Raw genomic sequence first — 19,367 nt, forward strand, 5'->3', positions numbered from 1 at the left:
ACATGGTGCTTTCTGGTTTAGTCACTGGTGCTTCCTGGTTTAGATTTAGCTTGTAAGCAAGAATCAGGAGGATAGAATTATGGTCAGATTTTCCAAATGGAGGGCAAGGGAGATGGCCTAGAGTTTTTGGTCAATAGTTTTTTTTTCCCTCCGGTTGCACATTTAACATGCTGGTAGACATTTGGTAAAACGGATTTAAGTTTCCCTGCATTCAAGTCCCCGGTCACTAGGAGTGCGTTTTCCTGTTTGCTTATGGCCTTATGCAGCTCATTGAGTGCGGTCTTAGTGCCAGCATCAGTTTGTGGTGGTAAATAGACAGCTACGAAAAATATAGATGAAAACTCTCTTGGTAAATAGTGTGGTCTACAGCTTATCATGAGATACTCTACCTCAGGCGAGACTTCCTTAATATTAGATTTTGTGCACCAGCTGTTGTTTACAAATATACACAGACCGCCACCTCTTGTCTTACTGGAGGCAGCTGTTATATCTTGTCGATGCCGCGTAAACCCCGTCAGCTGTATATTATCCATGTCGTCATTCAGCCACGAGTCTGTGAAACATAAGATATTACATTTACATTTACATCATTTAGCAGACGCTCTTATCCAGAGCGACTTACAGTTAGTGAGTGCATACATTATTTTTTTATTTTCATACTGGCCCCCGTGGGAATCAAACCCACAACCCTGGCGTTGCAAACACCATGCTCTACCAACTGAGCTACATCCCTGCCGGGCATTCCCTCCCCTACCCTGGACGACGCTGGGCCAATTGTGCGCCGCCCCATGGGTCTCCCGGTCGCGGCCGGCTACGACAGAGCCTGGATTCGAACCAGGATCTCTAGTGGTACAGCTAGCACTGCGATGCAGTGCCTTAGACCACTGCGCCACTCGGGAGTTTTTAATGTCCCATTGGTAGGATATTCGTGATCGTAGCTCATCTAGTTTGTTATTCAATGATTGTACGTTGGCTAATAGGACTGATGGTAGAGGCAGATTACCCACTCGCCGTCGGATCCTTACAAGGCACCCCGACCTACGTCCCCGATATCTCAGTCTCTTTCTCCTGCGAATGACGGGGATTTGGGCCTTGTCGGGTGTCTGAAGTAAATCCTTTAGGTCCGACTCGTTAAAGAAAAAATCTTCGTCCAATACGAGGTGAGTAATCGCTGTCCTGATATCCAGAAGCTATAAACATATATAAACAGTGTGATAATGTGTTTATATTTGTGCAGTTGTGAGCATTCTCATTTTTCAATAACTAATCCCGGGAACCCAGAACTAAAGTATTGCGTAATTGGTCAGCTGCTCGATTAAGTTCTGGGTGCGTGTATGTTAGGAGAAGATCTAAAGACAAGTGGAACCATATCTAGGAGCTCCACCCTCTCTCTTTGCAAGTTAAGAGCTGAATGTCCCCTTCCAAAATTCGAAAGATGCTAACACCTGCGAAATCGTGATATGTCCAAATAACCAGTGATGAAAAAACCCAAACACCGGATCTACTGCTGCTATTAGTCCACGCATCCCATTCCTTCCGGACAGATTCTACGGTACCAGTTCTGTTTACGTAGTTCTGTCCACGAGAGATTTGTGTAAAAAGAAAGACTTTACTCTTGAAGCCTATTACATTTAGGTTGTCTGAGAGTCTGTGCTAAAACACACACAACTGCATCAAATATGCTCAGTTCATCTTAGCAAAAGACTTGGCAAGATGAACAGAACAGAAGACAATGTGCTTAGAGTCACAATGTGCTTAGAGCCTTCTGTGTATTTTTAAATGAAGTAGCCTATATTTATCAAATAGGCAACTCATTCAGGAACCCAGAACCAAATTCTTGCTTGAACGCTGACTAATATATGTGTTCCCACCATATGGCCAATTTGCAAAGTCAAAATTGGCTATATCATAAAAATGTATGATAAAAGAAAAATAGCTTTTTGGTCTTAATTTAAGGTTAGGTCTAGGCATAAGGTTAGCAGTGTGGTTAAGGTTAGGTTTAAAACAGAGAGGGTGAGTCGAACCGAGAGGGCTGACTCAGCCCCAACATTTTTGTACAGAGGTCAATGAGAGTTGGTCAACATAAAATTTAATTGCTAATTGGGGCTTATTTGATTTGAATATGTGTTTCATAATACTTAGGTTATTATGAATGTACTGATATAAGTGGACGCATGTGGCATCCCGGCAACTTTGAGAAAAACGATTTTATAGCAGAATGGTGCGGTTGTTCAGATGCATATCTGACCTCTCATTGGTTAGACTGTTCCCACTTGCTCCCGCCTCCTCCCGCCTTTGCAGACATGTATTCCCATTGTTAGAGCAGACAGTCCAATATCTTGTCAATATAATAGATCATCTTTGGTTTAAAATCATAAATGTTCACACTGGGTGGGGCTTCTAACTTTGCAACTTGGCCAGAAAGTGACACCCCCTAATGGTTTCGTTAAGGTTGATTCGGAGAGAGACTAATAGGCTTGTATTATTTAGAATCCTGTAAAGAGTGGCTTTTCCTGTAGTGGCGGTTTCAGACAATACATTTCTCAAAGAATGACAACGCATTGGTCAACAACACTTGACTGGTGGTAGGCCTACCTGTATATACTTCTCTCTGCCGGTGCGCGCACTGCACTAACAACAACACACGTGAGCGCGCAGTAGGTCCTGATGTTGATGGCATAGGCGTCACATTCCCTTATCCGGCTGTCCAGACGCTGCCTGTCGATAAAGTTATTAAAACGGTGCTAAACATAATCTATAGATGACACGCTTACCTAATATTTATTACCTTTTTTCCTTATAATGACAATTCATAGTTCCATGAGTTTCTGTTTGATTGTTCATGTGACCATTTTATGTGTGTGAGTTGAATTGAATTGGGGTCTTTCTGGCAGCGCGCGAGACAGTCAGTGTAACAGGTGTGTAGGGCGCTATTTTATAACTTACCTGCCGCAGGTGACTGTGGTAGAAGTCTAACAAACTAACTGACGAACTGAAGCGAAACAAGTCAAATTTGATAAAAGTAAGTATCCCTGTTTTTATATAACAAATTATAGCTCATTAAATGTGTCGTGGGGTTGGTATGCGGTAGCGACTGTGCATCCGGACTTACTGCCTCCCCCTCGTCGTTCTCTGTGGGAGAGAGAGAGCGAGAATGAAGCGACAGCACGGACAGTTTGGCCAAACAACGATTCAAGTTTTAAAACTGTCGTATGGCTATGATGGCTTTTCTCTTTCACTTTACTGTATTTTTCTCTTGTTGAGAAGAATAATGTGAAAGCTGAAAATCATCTCCGTTTGCTAAAACAGCATAGTGAATGAACGAACAGGAGAGAAGCAGAAAGTCACGTGATAAACAAACATGGTGAGGTATTTTATTAACCGAGGGAAAGTAGGTTTTATATCAGACATTCATCATTAAATATCTTGTTCGCAATAACGTTTGTATTGATTGTCATAGAAACGTCAAAACAAGTCCTAATTGTTCTAAAAGTGTCTGGCCTACTTTACAACCTTTGATTTGCTTACAAATGCATTTGTTGATTTGATAGAAACAATCAAACCATATAGAAATGCATTTGCATATCTTTTTCGCAATAACTTTGGCATTAGTTGTCATAAACATCAAAACAAGTGTTAATTATTCTACAAAGGTCTGGCATACTTCACAACCATTGATTTGCATACAAATTCATATGTTGATTTGATATAAATAATCAAATGTGACCGACCGGCTCGATTCGGTCTTATGTAGCAAAATTTGAAGAGATGTTTTTTTACATTGTATAAAAGTAGAGACTCAGCTAGAAAATGGTATATCATACACTGCAGTTGAGGAACAATGGGAAAGTCATTCTGCTTTGAAAGTTGATAAACTTGTAACCCCACTTTTGAGAATGGCCTTGAATGTTTTGGTACACCTACTGGAGAGCTCTTCTTTGTCTACGCTCATTCAGCACCGTTCACACCATCTTAAGCCTTAGCCCCACCGATCTCTTTAAGGATTCACATGTGAGGCCATGTGCTAAACAGAGTGAGTAGTTTAGTAAACAACCAAAGATTTCAAGACTAAAAGTAGTAGCCTACAATAAGGGAAAAACTCCAGGTAAAAATATACTTGATCTAGTCCTTGGCCTATATCCTAATCTGACTTTGGTGCAGGTCATGTTGTTCTTCACATTACCGTCTCTGGTAAACAAAATCTAAGTTTATTGGTCACATGCACAGGATACAGAAGATGTAAACGGTACAGTGAAATGGTTACTTGCATAGTAGCAATACCAAACAGTGTCCAGATGTAAATATTTTATAATTATTAGACAACGCTTACCCGACACTTGTCTAAATTGATGGGTCATGTGAAGGAAATGCTGTAACAACCCCCCAGCCACATCTAGCTAAGTGGATGGGTCACTATTGTCTACACATGTACACATGTTCGTGAAATACAATAGATGGCTGTAATCACCCCCAGACACACCTGGCTAATTTGATGGGTCATGTAATCATCTGGCGACATCTTCTGTTTAGACATGTAGCTAGCTAGCTAAACAATGAACCGGCATAATCCCTACCAATATAAACATTGTAATAGCTGTAGTTTGAATCTGCAGGTAGCTAAAGCTAACCAACTAGGTTCAATGTTAGCTAGCTAACGTTAGGCTATAACTAGCAATGCAAATTTATTTTTGATTTGAATAATATTACTACACAGATCATACACGTAACGTTAGCTAGCGAGCCAGCAAGCTAACATTCACTAGTACGCTTTAACTTGCAATGAAAATGATTTTCAGACATGATTAGAAAAACGTATAATAGCTGAAAATGTAGCTAGACTCTTACCCGTATACATGGATGAACGCTTCACGACAGACTGGAACCATTTAACTCTGTTTTGTTTGTAGCTACATCTTGTTTGGCCAGCGTTGTGTCTAGTCACACCGGTTCACACTGACTGTGGCGTGTGCAGAAAGTAGCCCATCACTTTTTCCAACTGATCTGTCGATAGCGCCTGCTAAATTCAGGGCATCAATGTTGAGAAAAGTATCAACTTTTGTAGTTCTCGATTGCTAACGTTATATCTTTCAAAAACAGCACGGTAGAAAGGACTACCAACACATACTGACCAGCTCAAATGGACAGAAGCCTTCTATATGGCAGACCAATCCGAACTCTCTCTCGGCATGTCCAGCCCACTCATTATCTCAGCCAATCATGGCTAGTGGGAAGGTTGCTGTCTTTTTCTGTGGCTTAATCAACTAGGCTCGTAATTTAACCATTTTATTCGTATTTACAGATGGCATACAAGTTTGTTATTAAAGCACATGAATGTTCACATGTTCCAGAAGGCATTACTGCCAAAAAGCGAATTTTGATTAAAAAAAAAAAAAGTTTACGTTCAAATGGCTCTCCTGTGAAGTATTGACCCGCGACATACGCCTAGTTTCCTGAAACAAGTCACATTTTAGTACTCAAGTTCACTGATGTCATGATTTGACCTTATTTTCTGAGTTCCAGGTTGTCTTGAAAGCACCATCAGATGCAGGTATCATCAGTCCAGTAAAATAAAAAAGCAAATTATTTCAATTTATGCTCAGCTGTGCCTTGCAAGTGCTACACTAACTGATCTATTTGGTTATCAAAGCTCGAGTTTTGAAATGTAATATGGTCTGAGAAGAACAATATTGGCAGGCCAGGCATATAGCCAATATGGTGTTATAATGTATTAGGCCTACTGCACAAACCTCATTTCTACAGAACTGTTTTTATTAGATTAATGTACATTTTTTAAGTAATGTAAAAAAAAAAAAAATCGGAGCGGTAGATCTCGGCTTGCTTTTTGAAAGTGATCTTGAATGGCGCCGGAGGGGTTGGCTGCCGTTTTTACGGGCTACTAACCAATTGTGCTATTTTGTAAAAAAAAAAATTGAGTTGTTTGTAACTTATTTTGTGCATAATGTTGACGCTACCATCTCTTATGACCGAAAATAGCTTCTGGATATCAGAACAGTGATTACACACCTAGAACTGGATGAAGATTTGTTTCTTTAATGAGTCTCAAGCGAAGGATATAATGTTGCTCCCAGACAAGGCCCAAATCCCCGCCATTCGCATGAAGGAAATCAGATCAGGGTGCCTCGTGAGAATTCGTCAGCGAGTGGGTAACCCGCCTCTACCATCCGTTCTATTGGCCAACGTGCAATCGCTGGAGAATAAACTGGATGAACTCTGAAGTTGTCCTACCAACGGGACATTAAAAACTGTAATATTTTATGTTTCACCGACTCGTGGCTGAACGACGACACGGATAATATACAGTTGGCTGGGTTTTCCGTGCATCGGCAGGACAGAACAGATACATCTGGTAAGACGAGAGGTGGGTGTGTGCGTCTATTTGTTAATAACAGCTGGTGCGCGAGTCTAATACTAAGGTAGTCTCGAGGTATTGCTTGCCTGAGGTAGAGTACCTCATAATAATCTGTAGACCACACTATCTACCAAGAGCGTTTTCATCGATATTTTTCGTAGCCGTCTATTTCCCACCAAAAACCGACACTGGCACTAAGACCGCACTCAACGAGCTGTATAAGGCCATAAGCAAACAAGAAAATGCTCATCCAGAAGCGGTGCTCCTAGTGGCCAGGGACTTTAATGCAGGCAAACTTGAATTTGTTTTACCTAATTTCTACCAGCATGTCACATGTGCAACCAGAGGAAAAAAAACTCTAGAACACCTTTACTCCACACACAGAGATGCGAAAACAGCTCTCCCTCGCCCTCCATTTGGCAAATCTGACCCTAATCCTGATTACAAGCAAAAACTAAAGCAGGAAGTACCAGTGACTCGCACAATACGGAAGTGGTCAGATGACACGGATGCTATGCTACAAGACTGTTTTGCTAGCACAGACTGGAATATGTTCCGGGATTCATCCAATGGCATTGAGGAATATACCACCTCAGTCACCGGCTTCATCAATAAGTGCATCGACGGCGTAGTCCCCACATTGACCGTACATACATATCCCAACCAGATGCCATGGATTACAGGCAACATCCGCACCGAGCTAAAGGCTAGCGCTGCCGCTTTCAAGGAGCGGGACACTAATCCGGACTCTTATAAGAAATCCCGCTATGCCCTCAGACGAACCATCAAACAGGCAAAGCATCAATACAGGACTAAGACTGAATCCTACTACACCAGCTCTGATGCTCGTCGGATGTGGCAGGGCTTGCAAGCTATTACGGTCTACAAAGGGAAACCCAGCCGCGAGCTGCCTAGTGACACAAGCCTACCAGACGGGCCAAATGCCTTTTTGCTTCAAGGCAAGCAACACTGAAGCATGAATGAGAGCACCAGCTGTTCCGGACGACTATGTGAGCACGCACTCCGTAGCCGATATGAGCAAGACCTTTTAAACAGGTCAACATTCACAAGGCTGCGGGGCCAGACGGATTACCAGGATGGGTACTCCGAGCATGCGTGGACCAACTGGCAAGTGTCTTCACTGACATTTTCAACCACTCCCTGACAGTCTGTAATGCATACATGTTTCAAGCAGACCACTGTAGTCCCTGTGCCCAAGAAAGCAAAGGTAACCTGCCTAAATGACTACCGCCCCGTAGCACTCAAGTCGATAGCAATTAAGTGCTTTGAAAGGCTGGTCATGGCTCACATCAACACCATCATCCCGGAAACCCTAGACCCACTCCAATTCTCATACCGCCTCAACAGATCCACAGATTATGTAATTTCCCTTTCCCACCTGGACAAAAGGAACACCTATGTGAGAATGCTGTTCATTGACTACAGCTCAGCGTTCAACACCATAGTGCCCACAAAGCTCATCACTAAGCTAAGGACCCTGGGACTAAACACCTCCCTCTGCAACTGGATCCTGGACTTCGTGACGAGCCACCCCCAGGTGGTAAGGGTAGGCAACAACACATCTGCCACGCTGATCCTCAACACTGGGGCCCCTCAGGGGTGCGTGCTTAGTCCCCTCCTGTACTCCCTGTTCACCCATGACTGCATGGCCAAGCACGACTCCAACACCAGCATTAAGTTTGCTGACGACACAACAGTAGTAGGCCTGATCACTGGCAACGATGAGACGGCCTATAGGGAGGAGGTTAGAGACCTGGCAGTGTGGTGCCAGGACAACAACCTCTCCGTCAACTTGAGCAAGACAAAGGAGATGATCGTGGACTACAGGAAAAGGAGGGCCGAACACACCCCCATTCACATCGACTTGGCTGTAGTGGAGCGGGTAGAGTTTCAAGTTCCTTGTTGTCCATATCACCAACAAAATATCATGGTCCAAACACACCAAGAAAGTTGTGAAGAGTGCACGACAAAGCCTATTCCCCCTCAGGAGACTGAAAAGATTTGGCGTGGGTCCTCAGATTCTCAAAGTTCTACACCTTTACCATCGAGAGCATCCTGACCGGTTGCATCGCCACCTGGTATGGCAACTGCTCGGCATCTGACCGTAAGGCGCTACAGAGCCCAGTACATCAGTGGGGCCAAGCTTCCTGCCATCCAGGACCTATATACTAGGCGGTGTCAGAGGAAGGCCCAAACAATTGTCAGACTCCAGTCACCCAAGTCATAGATGGTTCTCTCTGCTACCGCACGGCGGAGCGCCAAGTCTAATTCCAAAAGGCTCCTTAACAGCTTCTACCCCCAAGCCATAAGACTGCTGAACAATTAATCAAATGGTCACCTGGACTATTTGCATTGACCCCCCCGGTTAAGGGCTTGTAAGTAAGCATTTCACGGTATACCTGTTGTATTTGGCACATGTGACAAATAAAATGTGATTTGACTCAAAAGGTTGGTGCACTAACGGAATTACATCATGGGTCCCTGATACTACACATAAATGCATAATGATGGTTATGAATGTCATTCTCTTCCTGGTGATGTATCCTGAATAGGTACAAAGGTAGAAATATTGCAATATCTTTCTTTAGCATACACACTGGCAAGACCTTTTGGTTAGTCCATGTCTGAACCAATCATAGACCTCTGTTTCACAAGTTTGGACATCACAGTAGAGTTCAGTAGAGTACAGTACAGTAGATAGTACCTTTTTCTAATCTAGTGTGCTGTGCTGTACTGTACTCTTCTTTACTGTGCTGTCCAAACTTGTGAAAGATAGACGTCTGTGATTTGGTCCATGGACGTCCATGTCGGTATGTGCTCAGTTGGTGAGGATGCTTGGAGAGAGAGGGAGGGAAAGTGAGACTTGCTTTGACCACCAGACGGAAGAAAAACAGTTATGAGCTGAACATAAGAGTATGTAAGGGAGGACAGTAGCAGGTGACCCAACTGTGGTTTGTGACTCCTATGATTCAATTTCAGTAATTCCGTTAGATTTGGTAACAGAATTATACGTTTTAATCACTTAATAATTCACAAACTTGATATCAGTAAAAACAGTAACTAATTGGCTTAAGGTCTACCCTTACTTGTTACTTCTGTCAACTTTCATTTTCCTCATGAGGGAGAGTAATTAGAAAATATTTTAAAGATATGTCGGTTTTTGGTAACGGAATTTACATGGTCATGTTTCTTAAACTTACAGAAGGCAAATAATTCCTCAAAGTAAATATAAGTGTTGATATTAGTTGGCAGGGGTCTTCAACATTGTGTTTGGATGTATTTCTAATACCTTTTAAATACTTTTTCAGGTAGATGTTGTCTAAGACCCCTTTTCCATATTTTGGTTGGAAAATGGTTACAAAAATATGTACTCTTAGCTTTCATGCGTCCATGAACTTCACATGTTGGTGCTCATGGGTCCTTTTAGATGGAAATGTACAGTTGAAGTCGGAAGTTTACATACACCTTAGCCAAATACAAACTCAGTTTTGACATTTAATCCTAGTAAAAATTCCCTGTCTTAGGTCAGTTAGATCACCACATTATTTTAAGAATGTAAAATGTCAGAATAATAGTAGAGAGACTGATTTATTTCAGCTTTTATTTCTTTCATCACATTCCCAGTGGGTCAGACGTTTACATACACTCAATTAGTATTTGGTAGCATTGCCTTTAAATTGTTTAACTTGGGTCAAACGTTTCGGGTAGCCTTCCACAAGCTTCCCACAATAAGTTGGGTGAATTTTGGCCCATTCCTCCTGACAGAGCTGGTGTAACTGAGTCAGGTTTGTAGGCCTCCTTGCTCGCACACGCTTTTTCAGTTCTGACCACAAATGTTCTATAGGATTGAGGTCAGGGCTTTGTGATGGCCACTCCAATACCTTGACTTTGTTGTCCTTAAGCCATTTTGCCACAACTTTGGAAGTATGCTTGGGGTCATTGTCCATTTGGAAGACCCATTTGCGACCAAGCTTTAACTTCCTGACTGATGTCTTGAGATGTTGCTTCAATATATCCACATAATTGTCCTTCCTCATGATGCCATCTATTTTGTGAAGTGCACCAGTCCCTCCTGCAGCAAAGCACCCCCACAGCATGATGCTGCCACCCCCGTGCTTCATGGTTGGGATGGTGTTCTTCGGCTTGCAAGTGGACCCTTTTTCCTCCAAACATAACAATGGTCATTATGGCCAAATAGTTCTATTTTTGTTGCATCAGACCAGAGGACATTTCTCCAACAAGTACGATCTTCGTCCCCATGTGCAGTTGCAAACCGTAGTCTGGCTTTTTTATGGCGGTTTTGGAGCAGTGGCTTCTTCCTTGCAGAGCCGCCTTTCAGGTTATGTCGATTATAGGACTCGTTTTACTGTGGATGTAGATACTTTTGTACCTGTTTCCTCCAGCATCTTCACAAGGTCCTTTGCTGTTGTTCTGGGATTGATTTGCACTTTTCGCACCAAAGTACGTTCATTTCTAGGAGACAGAATGCGTCTCCTTCCTGAGCGGTATGACGGCTGCGTGGTCCCATGGTGTTTATACTTGCGTACAATTTTTTGTACAGATGAACGTGGTACCTTCAGGCGTTTTGGAAATTGCTCCCAGGGATGAACCAGACTTGTGGAGGTCTACAATTTCTTTTCTGAGGTCTTGGCTGATTTCTTTAGATTTTCCTATCAGAAGCTTCTAAAGCCATGACATTATTTTCTGGAATTTTCCAAGCTGTTTAAAGGCACTGTCAACTTAGTGTATGTAAACTTCTGACCCACTGGAATTGTAATACAGTGAAATAATCTGTCTGTAAACAATTGTTGGAAAAATGACTTGTGTCATGCACAAAGTAGATGTCCTAACCGACTTGCCAAAACTATAGTTTCTTAACAAGAGTGGTTGAAAAACGAGTTTTAATGGCTCCAACCGAAGTGTATGTAAACTTCTGACTTCAACTGTATGTATGCTATGCGTGTATCTCTGACACAACTTAGTCCCCAGGGTAATACACACACACACACCCTTAGCTTATGTGACATGGACAAGTAGAGGTTGAATGAATGTGTGTAACAGGACTGTAGTTCACGTGTGATCTTACCCAGGCCACAGTCTCCAGTCTTCATCCAGTCTCCAGCCCAGGTCTTCATTCAGACTGCTTATTATTAATGATCACAGATTAACCAGCTCATTCAAAAACCCTCTGGAAATCTCTATTTCTCTCTTTCTTTCCTTCACTCTCGGTTCTCTCTGATCATTCATTAGCGGTGTGTTAACTGTGTATTAGCAGTAATTGGATAGTCATTAGTGTCTGCCTTCATTAGCGGTGTGTTAACTGTGTATTAGCAGTAATTGGATAGTCATTAGTGTCTGCGTTCATTAGCGGTGTGTTGTTTGAATGCCTCCTACTGAGACCTGATGTTCTCATTAGATACTAATGGCTCTGCTAGACGTAAGCAGGTGTGTGCGTGTTAGTGATGCGCGGGTCAGCTGTTTGTTCACCTAACCCCCCTCCCCCCGCCCGCAATTGCTAATAACCTATCTGCAACCGCCCGACTACATGTGAAAATCTGAGGCCCGACCCTAACCTGCCAATATAGAAAGAGATGTACAGGCAGATATGCCGTAAACGAGTTTTTGACAGGGAGTGCGGGATTCATTTATTTTTTTTTTAAGCCTAATTTACAGTGATCTCAACGTTTTTGGGACAGTGACAGTTATGATATTTGTGCATCTAACTTTTTCACGATTCATTATTCACGATTCATTCAGGATTATCCGTAATCATAGTAGCATCCACATTAATGTAGAAGTTTTTAGAAACATGTTCTATTCTTATTTACAGTAAAAGTGACTCCAAAATGACACAATACATTATTTACTATTCATTTATATTGGGCACAAAATAATCTGAAACGCAACCAAAACAAACAGCAAATGCATCCAATAAGTTTGTAGAGTCACAAGCTTGATGTGATCATTGCGTGCTTGGAATATGGGACCAAATGCTAAACTTTTGACTACTTTAATACACAAGTGAATTTGTGGTGGGGACCATGTATATAAAGTGCTGTAATTTCTAAACGGTTCACCCGATATGGATGAAAATACCCTCAAATGAAAGCTGACAGTCTGCACTTTAACCTTTTTATAGTCATTGTGTCATTTCAGCAACAACACATTTTTCACTGTCCCAATACTTTCGGAGCTCACTGTAGGATAGGCCCTGTTTCTGCTTATCATTTCTGACATTTTGGTAGGCTATTTGTAAGTGAACTTCTCTATAATTATATATATGCTGCTTCTCTTCTGTCATAACCTAACAGTAAAATAAACTAGATGACCTACATACTGGTCTTGAGGAGAAGAGAAAAAGCTGTTGTGATGTTCTCCTCTGCACTGTTCATAACAACCCATTAAATGTGGAGGAGGAGTTAAGATGGCGCGTGGCCTTGTTAACGTCCAAAAGCACAAGTCCCGTTACAGGACGTCTCTCCATTTCCCCTGAAAACCGGAACATCTAGGAGGCTACTACGTCTGTCATTACCAGAAGACTAAAAAAAACCTTTGTCACCAGAAAATATGTCCTACATCGATAGAATGAATGCTTCAATCTTAAATTTAGTTGTCAATGACATCGGTAAAGTTGTCTCGCTCATCTCTGCTTCTCTCACGCAGCAAAGACGTTTATGGACCAGGGGGAAAATGCAATAATTTTTCGTGCAAAATTTTAAATTTTTGAAAATGCCCCAACATGTTTCTGATAAGATTTCGGCTTGGAAGTATAACTTATGTGGTTGAAGTACTATCAGCTTTTATGAATCTGATATAGATGGCACCTTTTTACAGACGGTCCCTAACCGTGCATTTATTCGCTTATTTTTGCATTGTAATTTCTGAAAATTACCATTAATATATTGTGGCTGGTTTCCTGGTTGCTAAAATTCTACACTGTTCGCTCAATTTCAGTTTGTGAGAAAACGAGCACTGAATAGTGTATTGACAGTAGTGTTATGATTTTCTACACTTCGGGTGCTTGTCTCACAAACTGAAATTGAGTGAACATTGTAGAATTGTAGCAACCAGGAAATGACAGGGCAATTTCCGCTAGATAACACAGCCACCAAGTCAGAATGAATATCACAGCCAATCACAACACTGGAAGGTAAGTAATACCGTGAAACGCTATCATTACACTATTAGCGGCAGATACTTTTGGTCATGTAGTGTATGTGGACACCTGCTCGTCGAACATCTCATTCCAAAACCATGAGCATTAATATGGAGTTGGTCCCCCCCCCTTTTGCTGCTCAAACAGCCTCCACTCTTCTGTTGGAACATTGGTGCGGGGGGACTTGCTTCCATTCAGCCATGTGAGGTTGGGCACTGATGTTGGGCGATTAGGCCCTGGCTCGCAGTTGGTGTTCCAATTCATTCTAAAGGTGTTCGATGGGGTTGAGGTCAGGGCTCTGTGCAGACCAGTCAAGTTCTTCCACACCGATCTCGACAAACCATTTCTGTATGGACCTCGGTTTGTGAACGGGGGAATTGTCATGCTAAAACAGGAACGGGCCTTCCCCAAAACCTTTTTAGATCAGTTTTTAACATTGCAGATTGTAGTTTACACCATCCCTTCCCTAATTAGAGTAAACTAATGGACAACAACACAGGCTTCTACTTCCAGCTTATACATACTATAAACATTTTATACTATTTTACAATAGTTATATTTTGTTTGTTATTAGTTCCATGTCTTAACACCATCCAGTTTTGATTTTCTATTTGCCATATATTTTTCAACTGTGCTGGGATATTTCACAAGTTCTGAACCTTTTTATTCTCATAGTTTCTACAGATTGTAAATTAAAGATTATGTTTTTGCTAAAAGTATTATTATTATTAACTGATTTTACTATTACTTTTCAAATCTCCCACCAGTGCTATCTGCAGAGTTAGCTTCAGGTAAATGTTGCAATTCTTCAGCCATTTCTGGACCTGTGACCAAAAACCTGGGATGGTTGTATCCCGTGTGTGTGTGTGTATACGGTTGAAGTCGGAAGTTTACATACACTTAGGCTGGAGTCATTAAATCTCGTTTTTCAACCACTCCACAGATTTCTTGTTAACAAAATATAGTTTTGGCAAGTTGGTTAGGACATCTACTTTGTGCATGACACAAGTCATTTTTCCAACAATTGTTTGCAGACAGATTATTTCACTTATAATTCACTGTATCACAATTCCAGTGGGTCAGAAGTTTACATACACTAAGTTGACTGTGCCTTTAAACAGCTTGGAAAATTCCAGAAAATGATGTCATGGCTTTAGAAGCTTCTGATAGGCTAATTGACATAATTTGAGTCAATTGGAGGTGTACCTGTGGAAGTATTTCAAGGCCTACCTTCAAACTCAGTGCCTCTTTGCTTGACAACATGGGAAAATCAAAAGAAATCAGCCAAGACCTCAGAAAAGAAATTAGAGGGAGAGAGAGAACTAGCCTCCATTGGACTCTGGAGCAGTAGAAACGTCTTCTCTGGAGTGATGAATCACGCTTCACCATCTGGCAGTCCGACGGACAAATCTTGCTTTTTGCGGAAGCCAAGAGAACGCTACCTGCCCGAATGCATAGTGCCAACTGTAAAGTTTGGTGGAGGAGGAATAATGGTCTGGGGCTGTTTGTCATGGTACGGACTAGGCCCCTTAGTTCCAGTGAAGTGAACTCTTAACTCTACAGCATTCTGGACGATTTTGTGCTTTCAACTTTGTGGCAACAGTTTGGGGAAGGCCCTTTACTGTTTCATCATGGTAATGCCCTCGTGCAGTAATTGAGGTCCATACAGAAATGGTTTGTCAAAATCGGTGTGGAAGAACTTGACTGGCCTGCACAGAGCCCTGACCTCAACCCCATCGAACACCTTTGGGATGAGTTGGAACGCTGACTGTGAGCCAGGCATAATCGCCCAAGATCAGTTCCCGACCTCACTAATGCTCATGTGGCTAAAATGGAAGCAAGTTCCTGCAGCAATGTTCCAACATCTATTGGAAAGCCTTCCCAGAAGAGTGGAGGCTGTTATACCAGCAAAAGGGGGGACCAACTCCATATTAATGCCCATGATTTTGGAATGAGATGTTCGACGAGGAGGTGTCCACATACTTATGGTCATGTAGTGTATGTGGGAACTTGAGGGTGTGGTGTTTTCTTACCAACCAGCATCTCAATAGCAGTATCCGACAAGTATATGTAGCTCAATTGGTAGAGCATGGCGCTTGTAACGCCAGGGTAGTGGGTTCGATCCCCGGGACCAACCATAAGTAAAAATGTATGCGCACATGACTGTAAGTCGCTTTGGATAAAAGTGTCTGCTAAATGGCTTATTATTATTGTTATTATTATTATTATTATCATCATTATTATTATTTATGTGTGTAACACCTTTTCACTCTGCTGGAGGTAATATATTAGGCTATGTGATGGATCAAAAATAATAAAACTAGATTTAAAAAAATAATAATAATGAAAGAAAAACCTCATGATATGAATTCCACAATAATGGTACCTTTTATGGATTTTGACAGCATTGTTCTCTTTATTTATAGCCATTCAGTGTCTCAGATAGGGGGATGTGTTTATGGTTTTCTATGTACCAGACAACAAGTTCATTGTCACAAACTAAACCCATGATCCACAAGAGTTCATTTTAAATGTTTGTGCGAGCGAGCGAGCGTGTGCGTTCAGCCCAGGGCCTCCTGTAACATTACAGCGCTGCGGGGCAGGGAACTTTTTTTGTGTTTGAGAGAAAGAGGGTCAGTCAGCTGATGTTGGGCCATGGGAAGGTCATTCATCAGCACTGAGAGCTGTCCACATTTTAGTCATTTAGCAGACACACTTATCCAGAGTGCATACACTTTCTGTTTGTTGTTCTGACATGAGCTACAGGTGACACACTACCAGTCAAAAGTTTGGACACATCTACTCATTCAAGGGTTTTTCTTTTATTTGTACTATTTTTTATTTTTTTTTTACATTGTAGAATTATAGTGAAGACATTAAAACTATGAAATCCCATATGGAATCATGTAGTAACCAAAAAAAGTGATAAACAAATCAAAATATATTTGAGATTCTTCAAATAGCCACCCTTTGCCTTGATGACAGCTTTGCACACTCTTGGCATTCTCTCAACCAGCTTCATGAGGTAGTCACCTGGAATGCATTTAAATTGCCTAGTTAGAACTTAATTTGTGGAATTTCTTTCCTTCTTAATGCGTTTGAGCCAATCAGTTGTGTTGTGACAGGTAGGGGGGTATGCAGAAGATAGACGTATTTGGTAAAAGACAAAGTCCATATTATGGCAAGAACAGCTCAAATAAGCAAGGAGAAACAACAGTCCATCATTACTTTAAGACATGAAGGTCAGTCAATACGGAACATTTCAAGAACTTTGAACGTTTCTTCAAGTGCAGTCGCAAAAACCATAAAGCCCTATGATGAAACTGGCTCTCATGAGGACCGCCGCAGGAATGGAAGACCCAGAGTTACCTCTGCTACAGAGGATACGTTCATTAGAGTTACCTGCCTCAGAAATTGAAGCCCAAATAAATGCTTCACAGAGTTCAAGTCACAGACACATCTCAACATCAACTGTTCAGACGGGACTGCGTGAATCAGGCCTTCATGGTTGAATTGCTGCAAAGAAACCACTACTAAAGGACACCAATAAGAAGAAGAGACTTGCTTGGGCCAAGAAACACGAGCAATGGTCCTTTGGTCTGGAGTCCAAATCTGAGATTTTTGGTTCCAACCACTGTGTCTTTGTTTGTGAACGGGGGAATTTGTTTGACGCAGTGTGGGTGAACGGATGATCTCTACATGTGTATTTCCCACCGTAAAGCATGGAGGAGGAGGTGTTATGGTGTGGGGGTGCTTTTCTTTGCTGGTGACACTGTCTGTGATTTATTTAGAATTCAAGGCACACTTAACCAGCATGGCTACCACAACATTCTGCAGCGATACGCCATCCCATCTGGTTTGGGCTTAGTGGGACTATCATTTGTTTTTCAACAGGGCAATGACCCAACACACCTCCAGGCTGTGTAAGGGCTATTTTACCAAGAAGGAGAGTGATGGAGTGCTGCATCAGATGACCTGGTCTCCACAATCCCCCGACCTCAACCCAATTGAAATGGTTTGGGATGAGTCGGATGGCAGAGTGAAGGAAAAGCAGCCAACAAGTGCTCAGCATATGTGGGAACTCCTTCAAGACTGTTGGAAAATAATTCCAGGTGAAGCTGGTTGAGAGAATGCCAAGAGTGTGCAAAGCTGTCATCAAGGCAAAGGGTGGCTATTTGAAGAATCTCAAATATAAAATATATTTGGATTTGTTTAACACTCTTTAGGTTACTACATAATTATGTGTGTTATTTCATAGTTATGTCTTCTATTATTCTACAATGTAGAAAATAGTTAAAATAAAGAAAAACCCTTGAATGAGTAGGTGTGTCCAAACCTTTGACTGGTACTGTACATTTTAAACAGTCCTAAACAGCAGATGGTCTTGGTGATAGGAGGCATAAACACACCCTCAGGTGTCAGATGTTTCATCGAAAAGACCGTCTTTATTCTTGGGCAAGGGATGAAAATCGGTGTCCTGTGGGATGCTGGTCTCTTAGGCTAAAGAATGCTGCGTGACACATTGATTACATCACAATGTACTAATTTATACCCACATGAACATTCCTTACCCAGCCTCTGTGACCCTCCAAGCATCCAGTGTGTGTGTGTGTGTGTGTGTGTGTGTGTGTGTACGCATGCTCGAGGGCATGTGAATGAGCTTCTTTTGGAAGACATCACAAGATGGATGATTATTGTTCCTCATTCACTCTGCTCTCACCAACTGATATTTCTGTTTTTTTATGAATACCCCTGGGGTGGGTTTCTTCCCTATTTTTTTTTAAAAAAAATTCTGTGTGTGTGTCCTGCTAATGGAACAATGCTTCTAAGTCAGCTTGTAGTTCATGTGACAACAGACCCCAGGACAGGTGGCCTACAGCAGTGGTTACCAAACGGCTTTCTGCTCCCTGGGGTGGGTGGGGGTGGGGGGCTGTCCGGCTTTCTGCTCCCTGGGGTGGGTGGGGGTGGGGGACTGTCCGGCTTTCTGCTCCCCGGGGTGGGGGGCTGTCCGGCTTTCAACTTACTCTTGAAAGTTGCAATAGGTGCCATCTCTAAATTGGGTAGTGCATCAACAGTTCCTCTTGTCATGTCAGTCATTGCATACCTTAGAGACATAACAGAAATGTCCAGATCAACTAGCCTATGTCAGCTAACGTTTTTAGCTAGGTTTTTTTAGCCCATAGATTTTGTTGTAATGTTTGTCACTCAAATATCACATGAATATACATGGCAAGATGTATAAATTGCAAGAAATAAGTGTTAAACCTGACAGAATGTTATTTCCACCAACGAGGGGGTGTGAACAGTTTGTCATGAACAGTGCTTGTGCCCATAGAAATAGACGCGGCACGCGGGACGTTCCCCAATGGTAACTAAAGAAGAAGAAACTAGAGGTGTCATGGCGGACTGAACACAGCGATGCAGAATGCCTCAAGATAAAAACGTAGCGTTCAATACCTGTAAGTTTGACTAAATATTAGCACTTCACTCCACATACTCGTGGGTAATAACCTTTTTAAATCTGGATAACAACACAAAATGTATTAGAAGGCTAGAGAAATGTGGGTGCAAAATATTGTGGCCCTGGTGGCACAAAATAATCAATGGTCTGACTGCAAAGAGATTCTTGGGAAAATGGTCACAACGGGGGACCAGCTTGTGTGTGTTTCAGGGTAGAGGGGGGTATCTGAGCTCCATCAGATAGGACTTGACATTGGTTAATCAAATCTCCCCGTTCTTGCTCAATTTTGCATCCCTTCTCAAACAGCTACAGCTGTACAGTGAGGAGAAAATAGTATTTGATCCCCTGCTGATTTTGTA

General features: G+C 42.0%; 1 protein-coding gene across 2 annotated transcripts in view; it reads left to right on the top strand.

The window, feature by feature from the left end:
• The first annotated feature begins 2,911 nt into the window (after positions 1 to 2,911).
• The window catches only part of sh3yl1 (SH3 and SYLF domain containing 1), a 53,022-nt gene continuing 36,566 nt past the window's right edge, over positions 2,912 to 19,367 (top strand). For both annotated transcript variants that reach the window (XM_041847284.2, XM_041847286.2), the window contains exon 1: positions 2,912 to 3,022. In XM_041847284.2, coding sequence (XP_041703218.2) covers position 3,022 — 1 coding nt within the window. In that variant the 5' untranslated portion in view covers positions 2,912 to 3,021. The remainder of the gene's footprint in view (positions 3,023 to 19,367) is intronic.

Source organism: Coregonus clupeaformis, chromosome 21 (genome assembly GCF_020615455.1).
Source record: "Coregonus clupeaformis isolate EN_2021a chromosome 21, ASM2061545v1, whole genome shotgun sequence".
Taxonomy (NCBI): domain Eukaryota; kingdom Metazoa; phylum Chordata; class Actinopteri; order Salmoniformes; family Salmonidae; genus Coregonus; species Coregonus clupeaformis.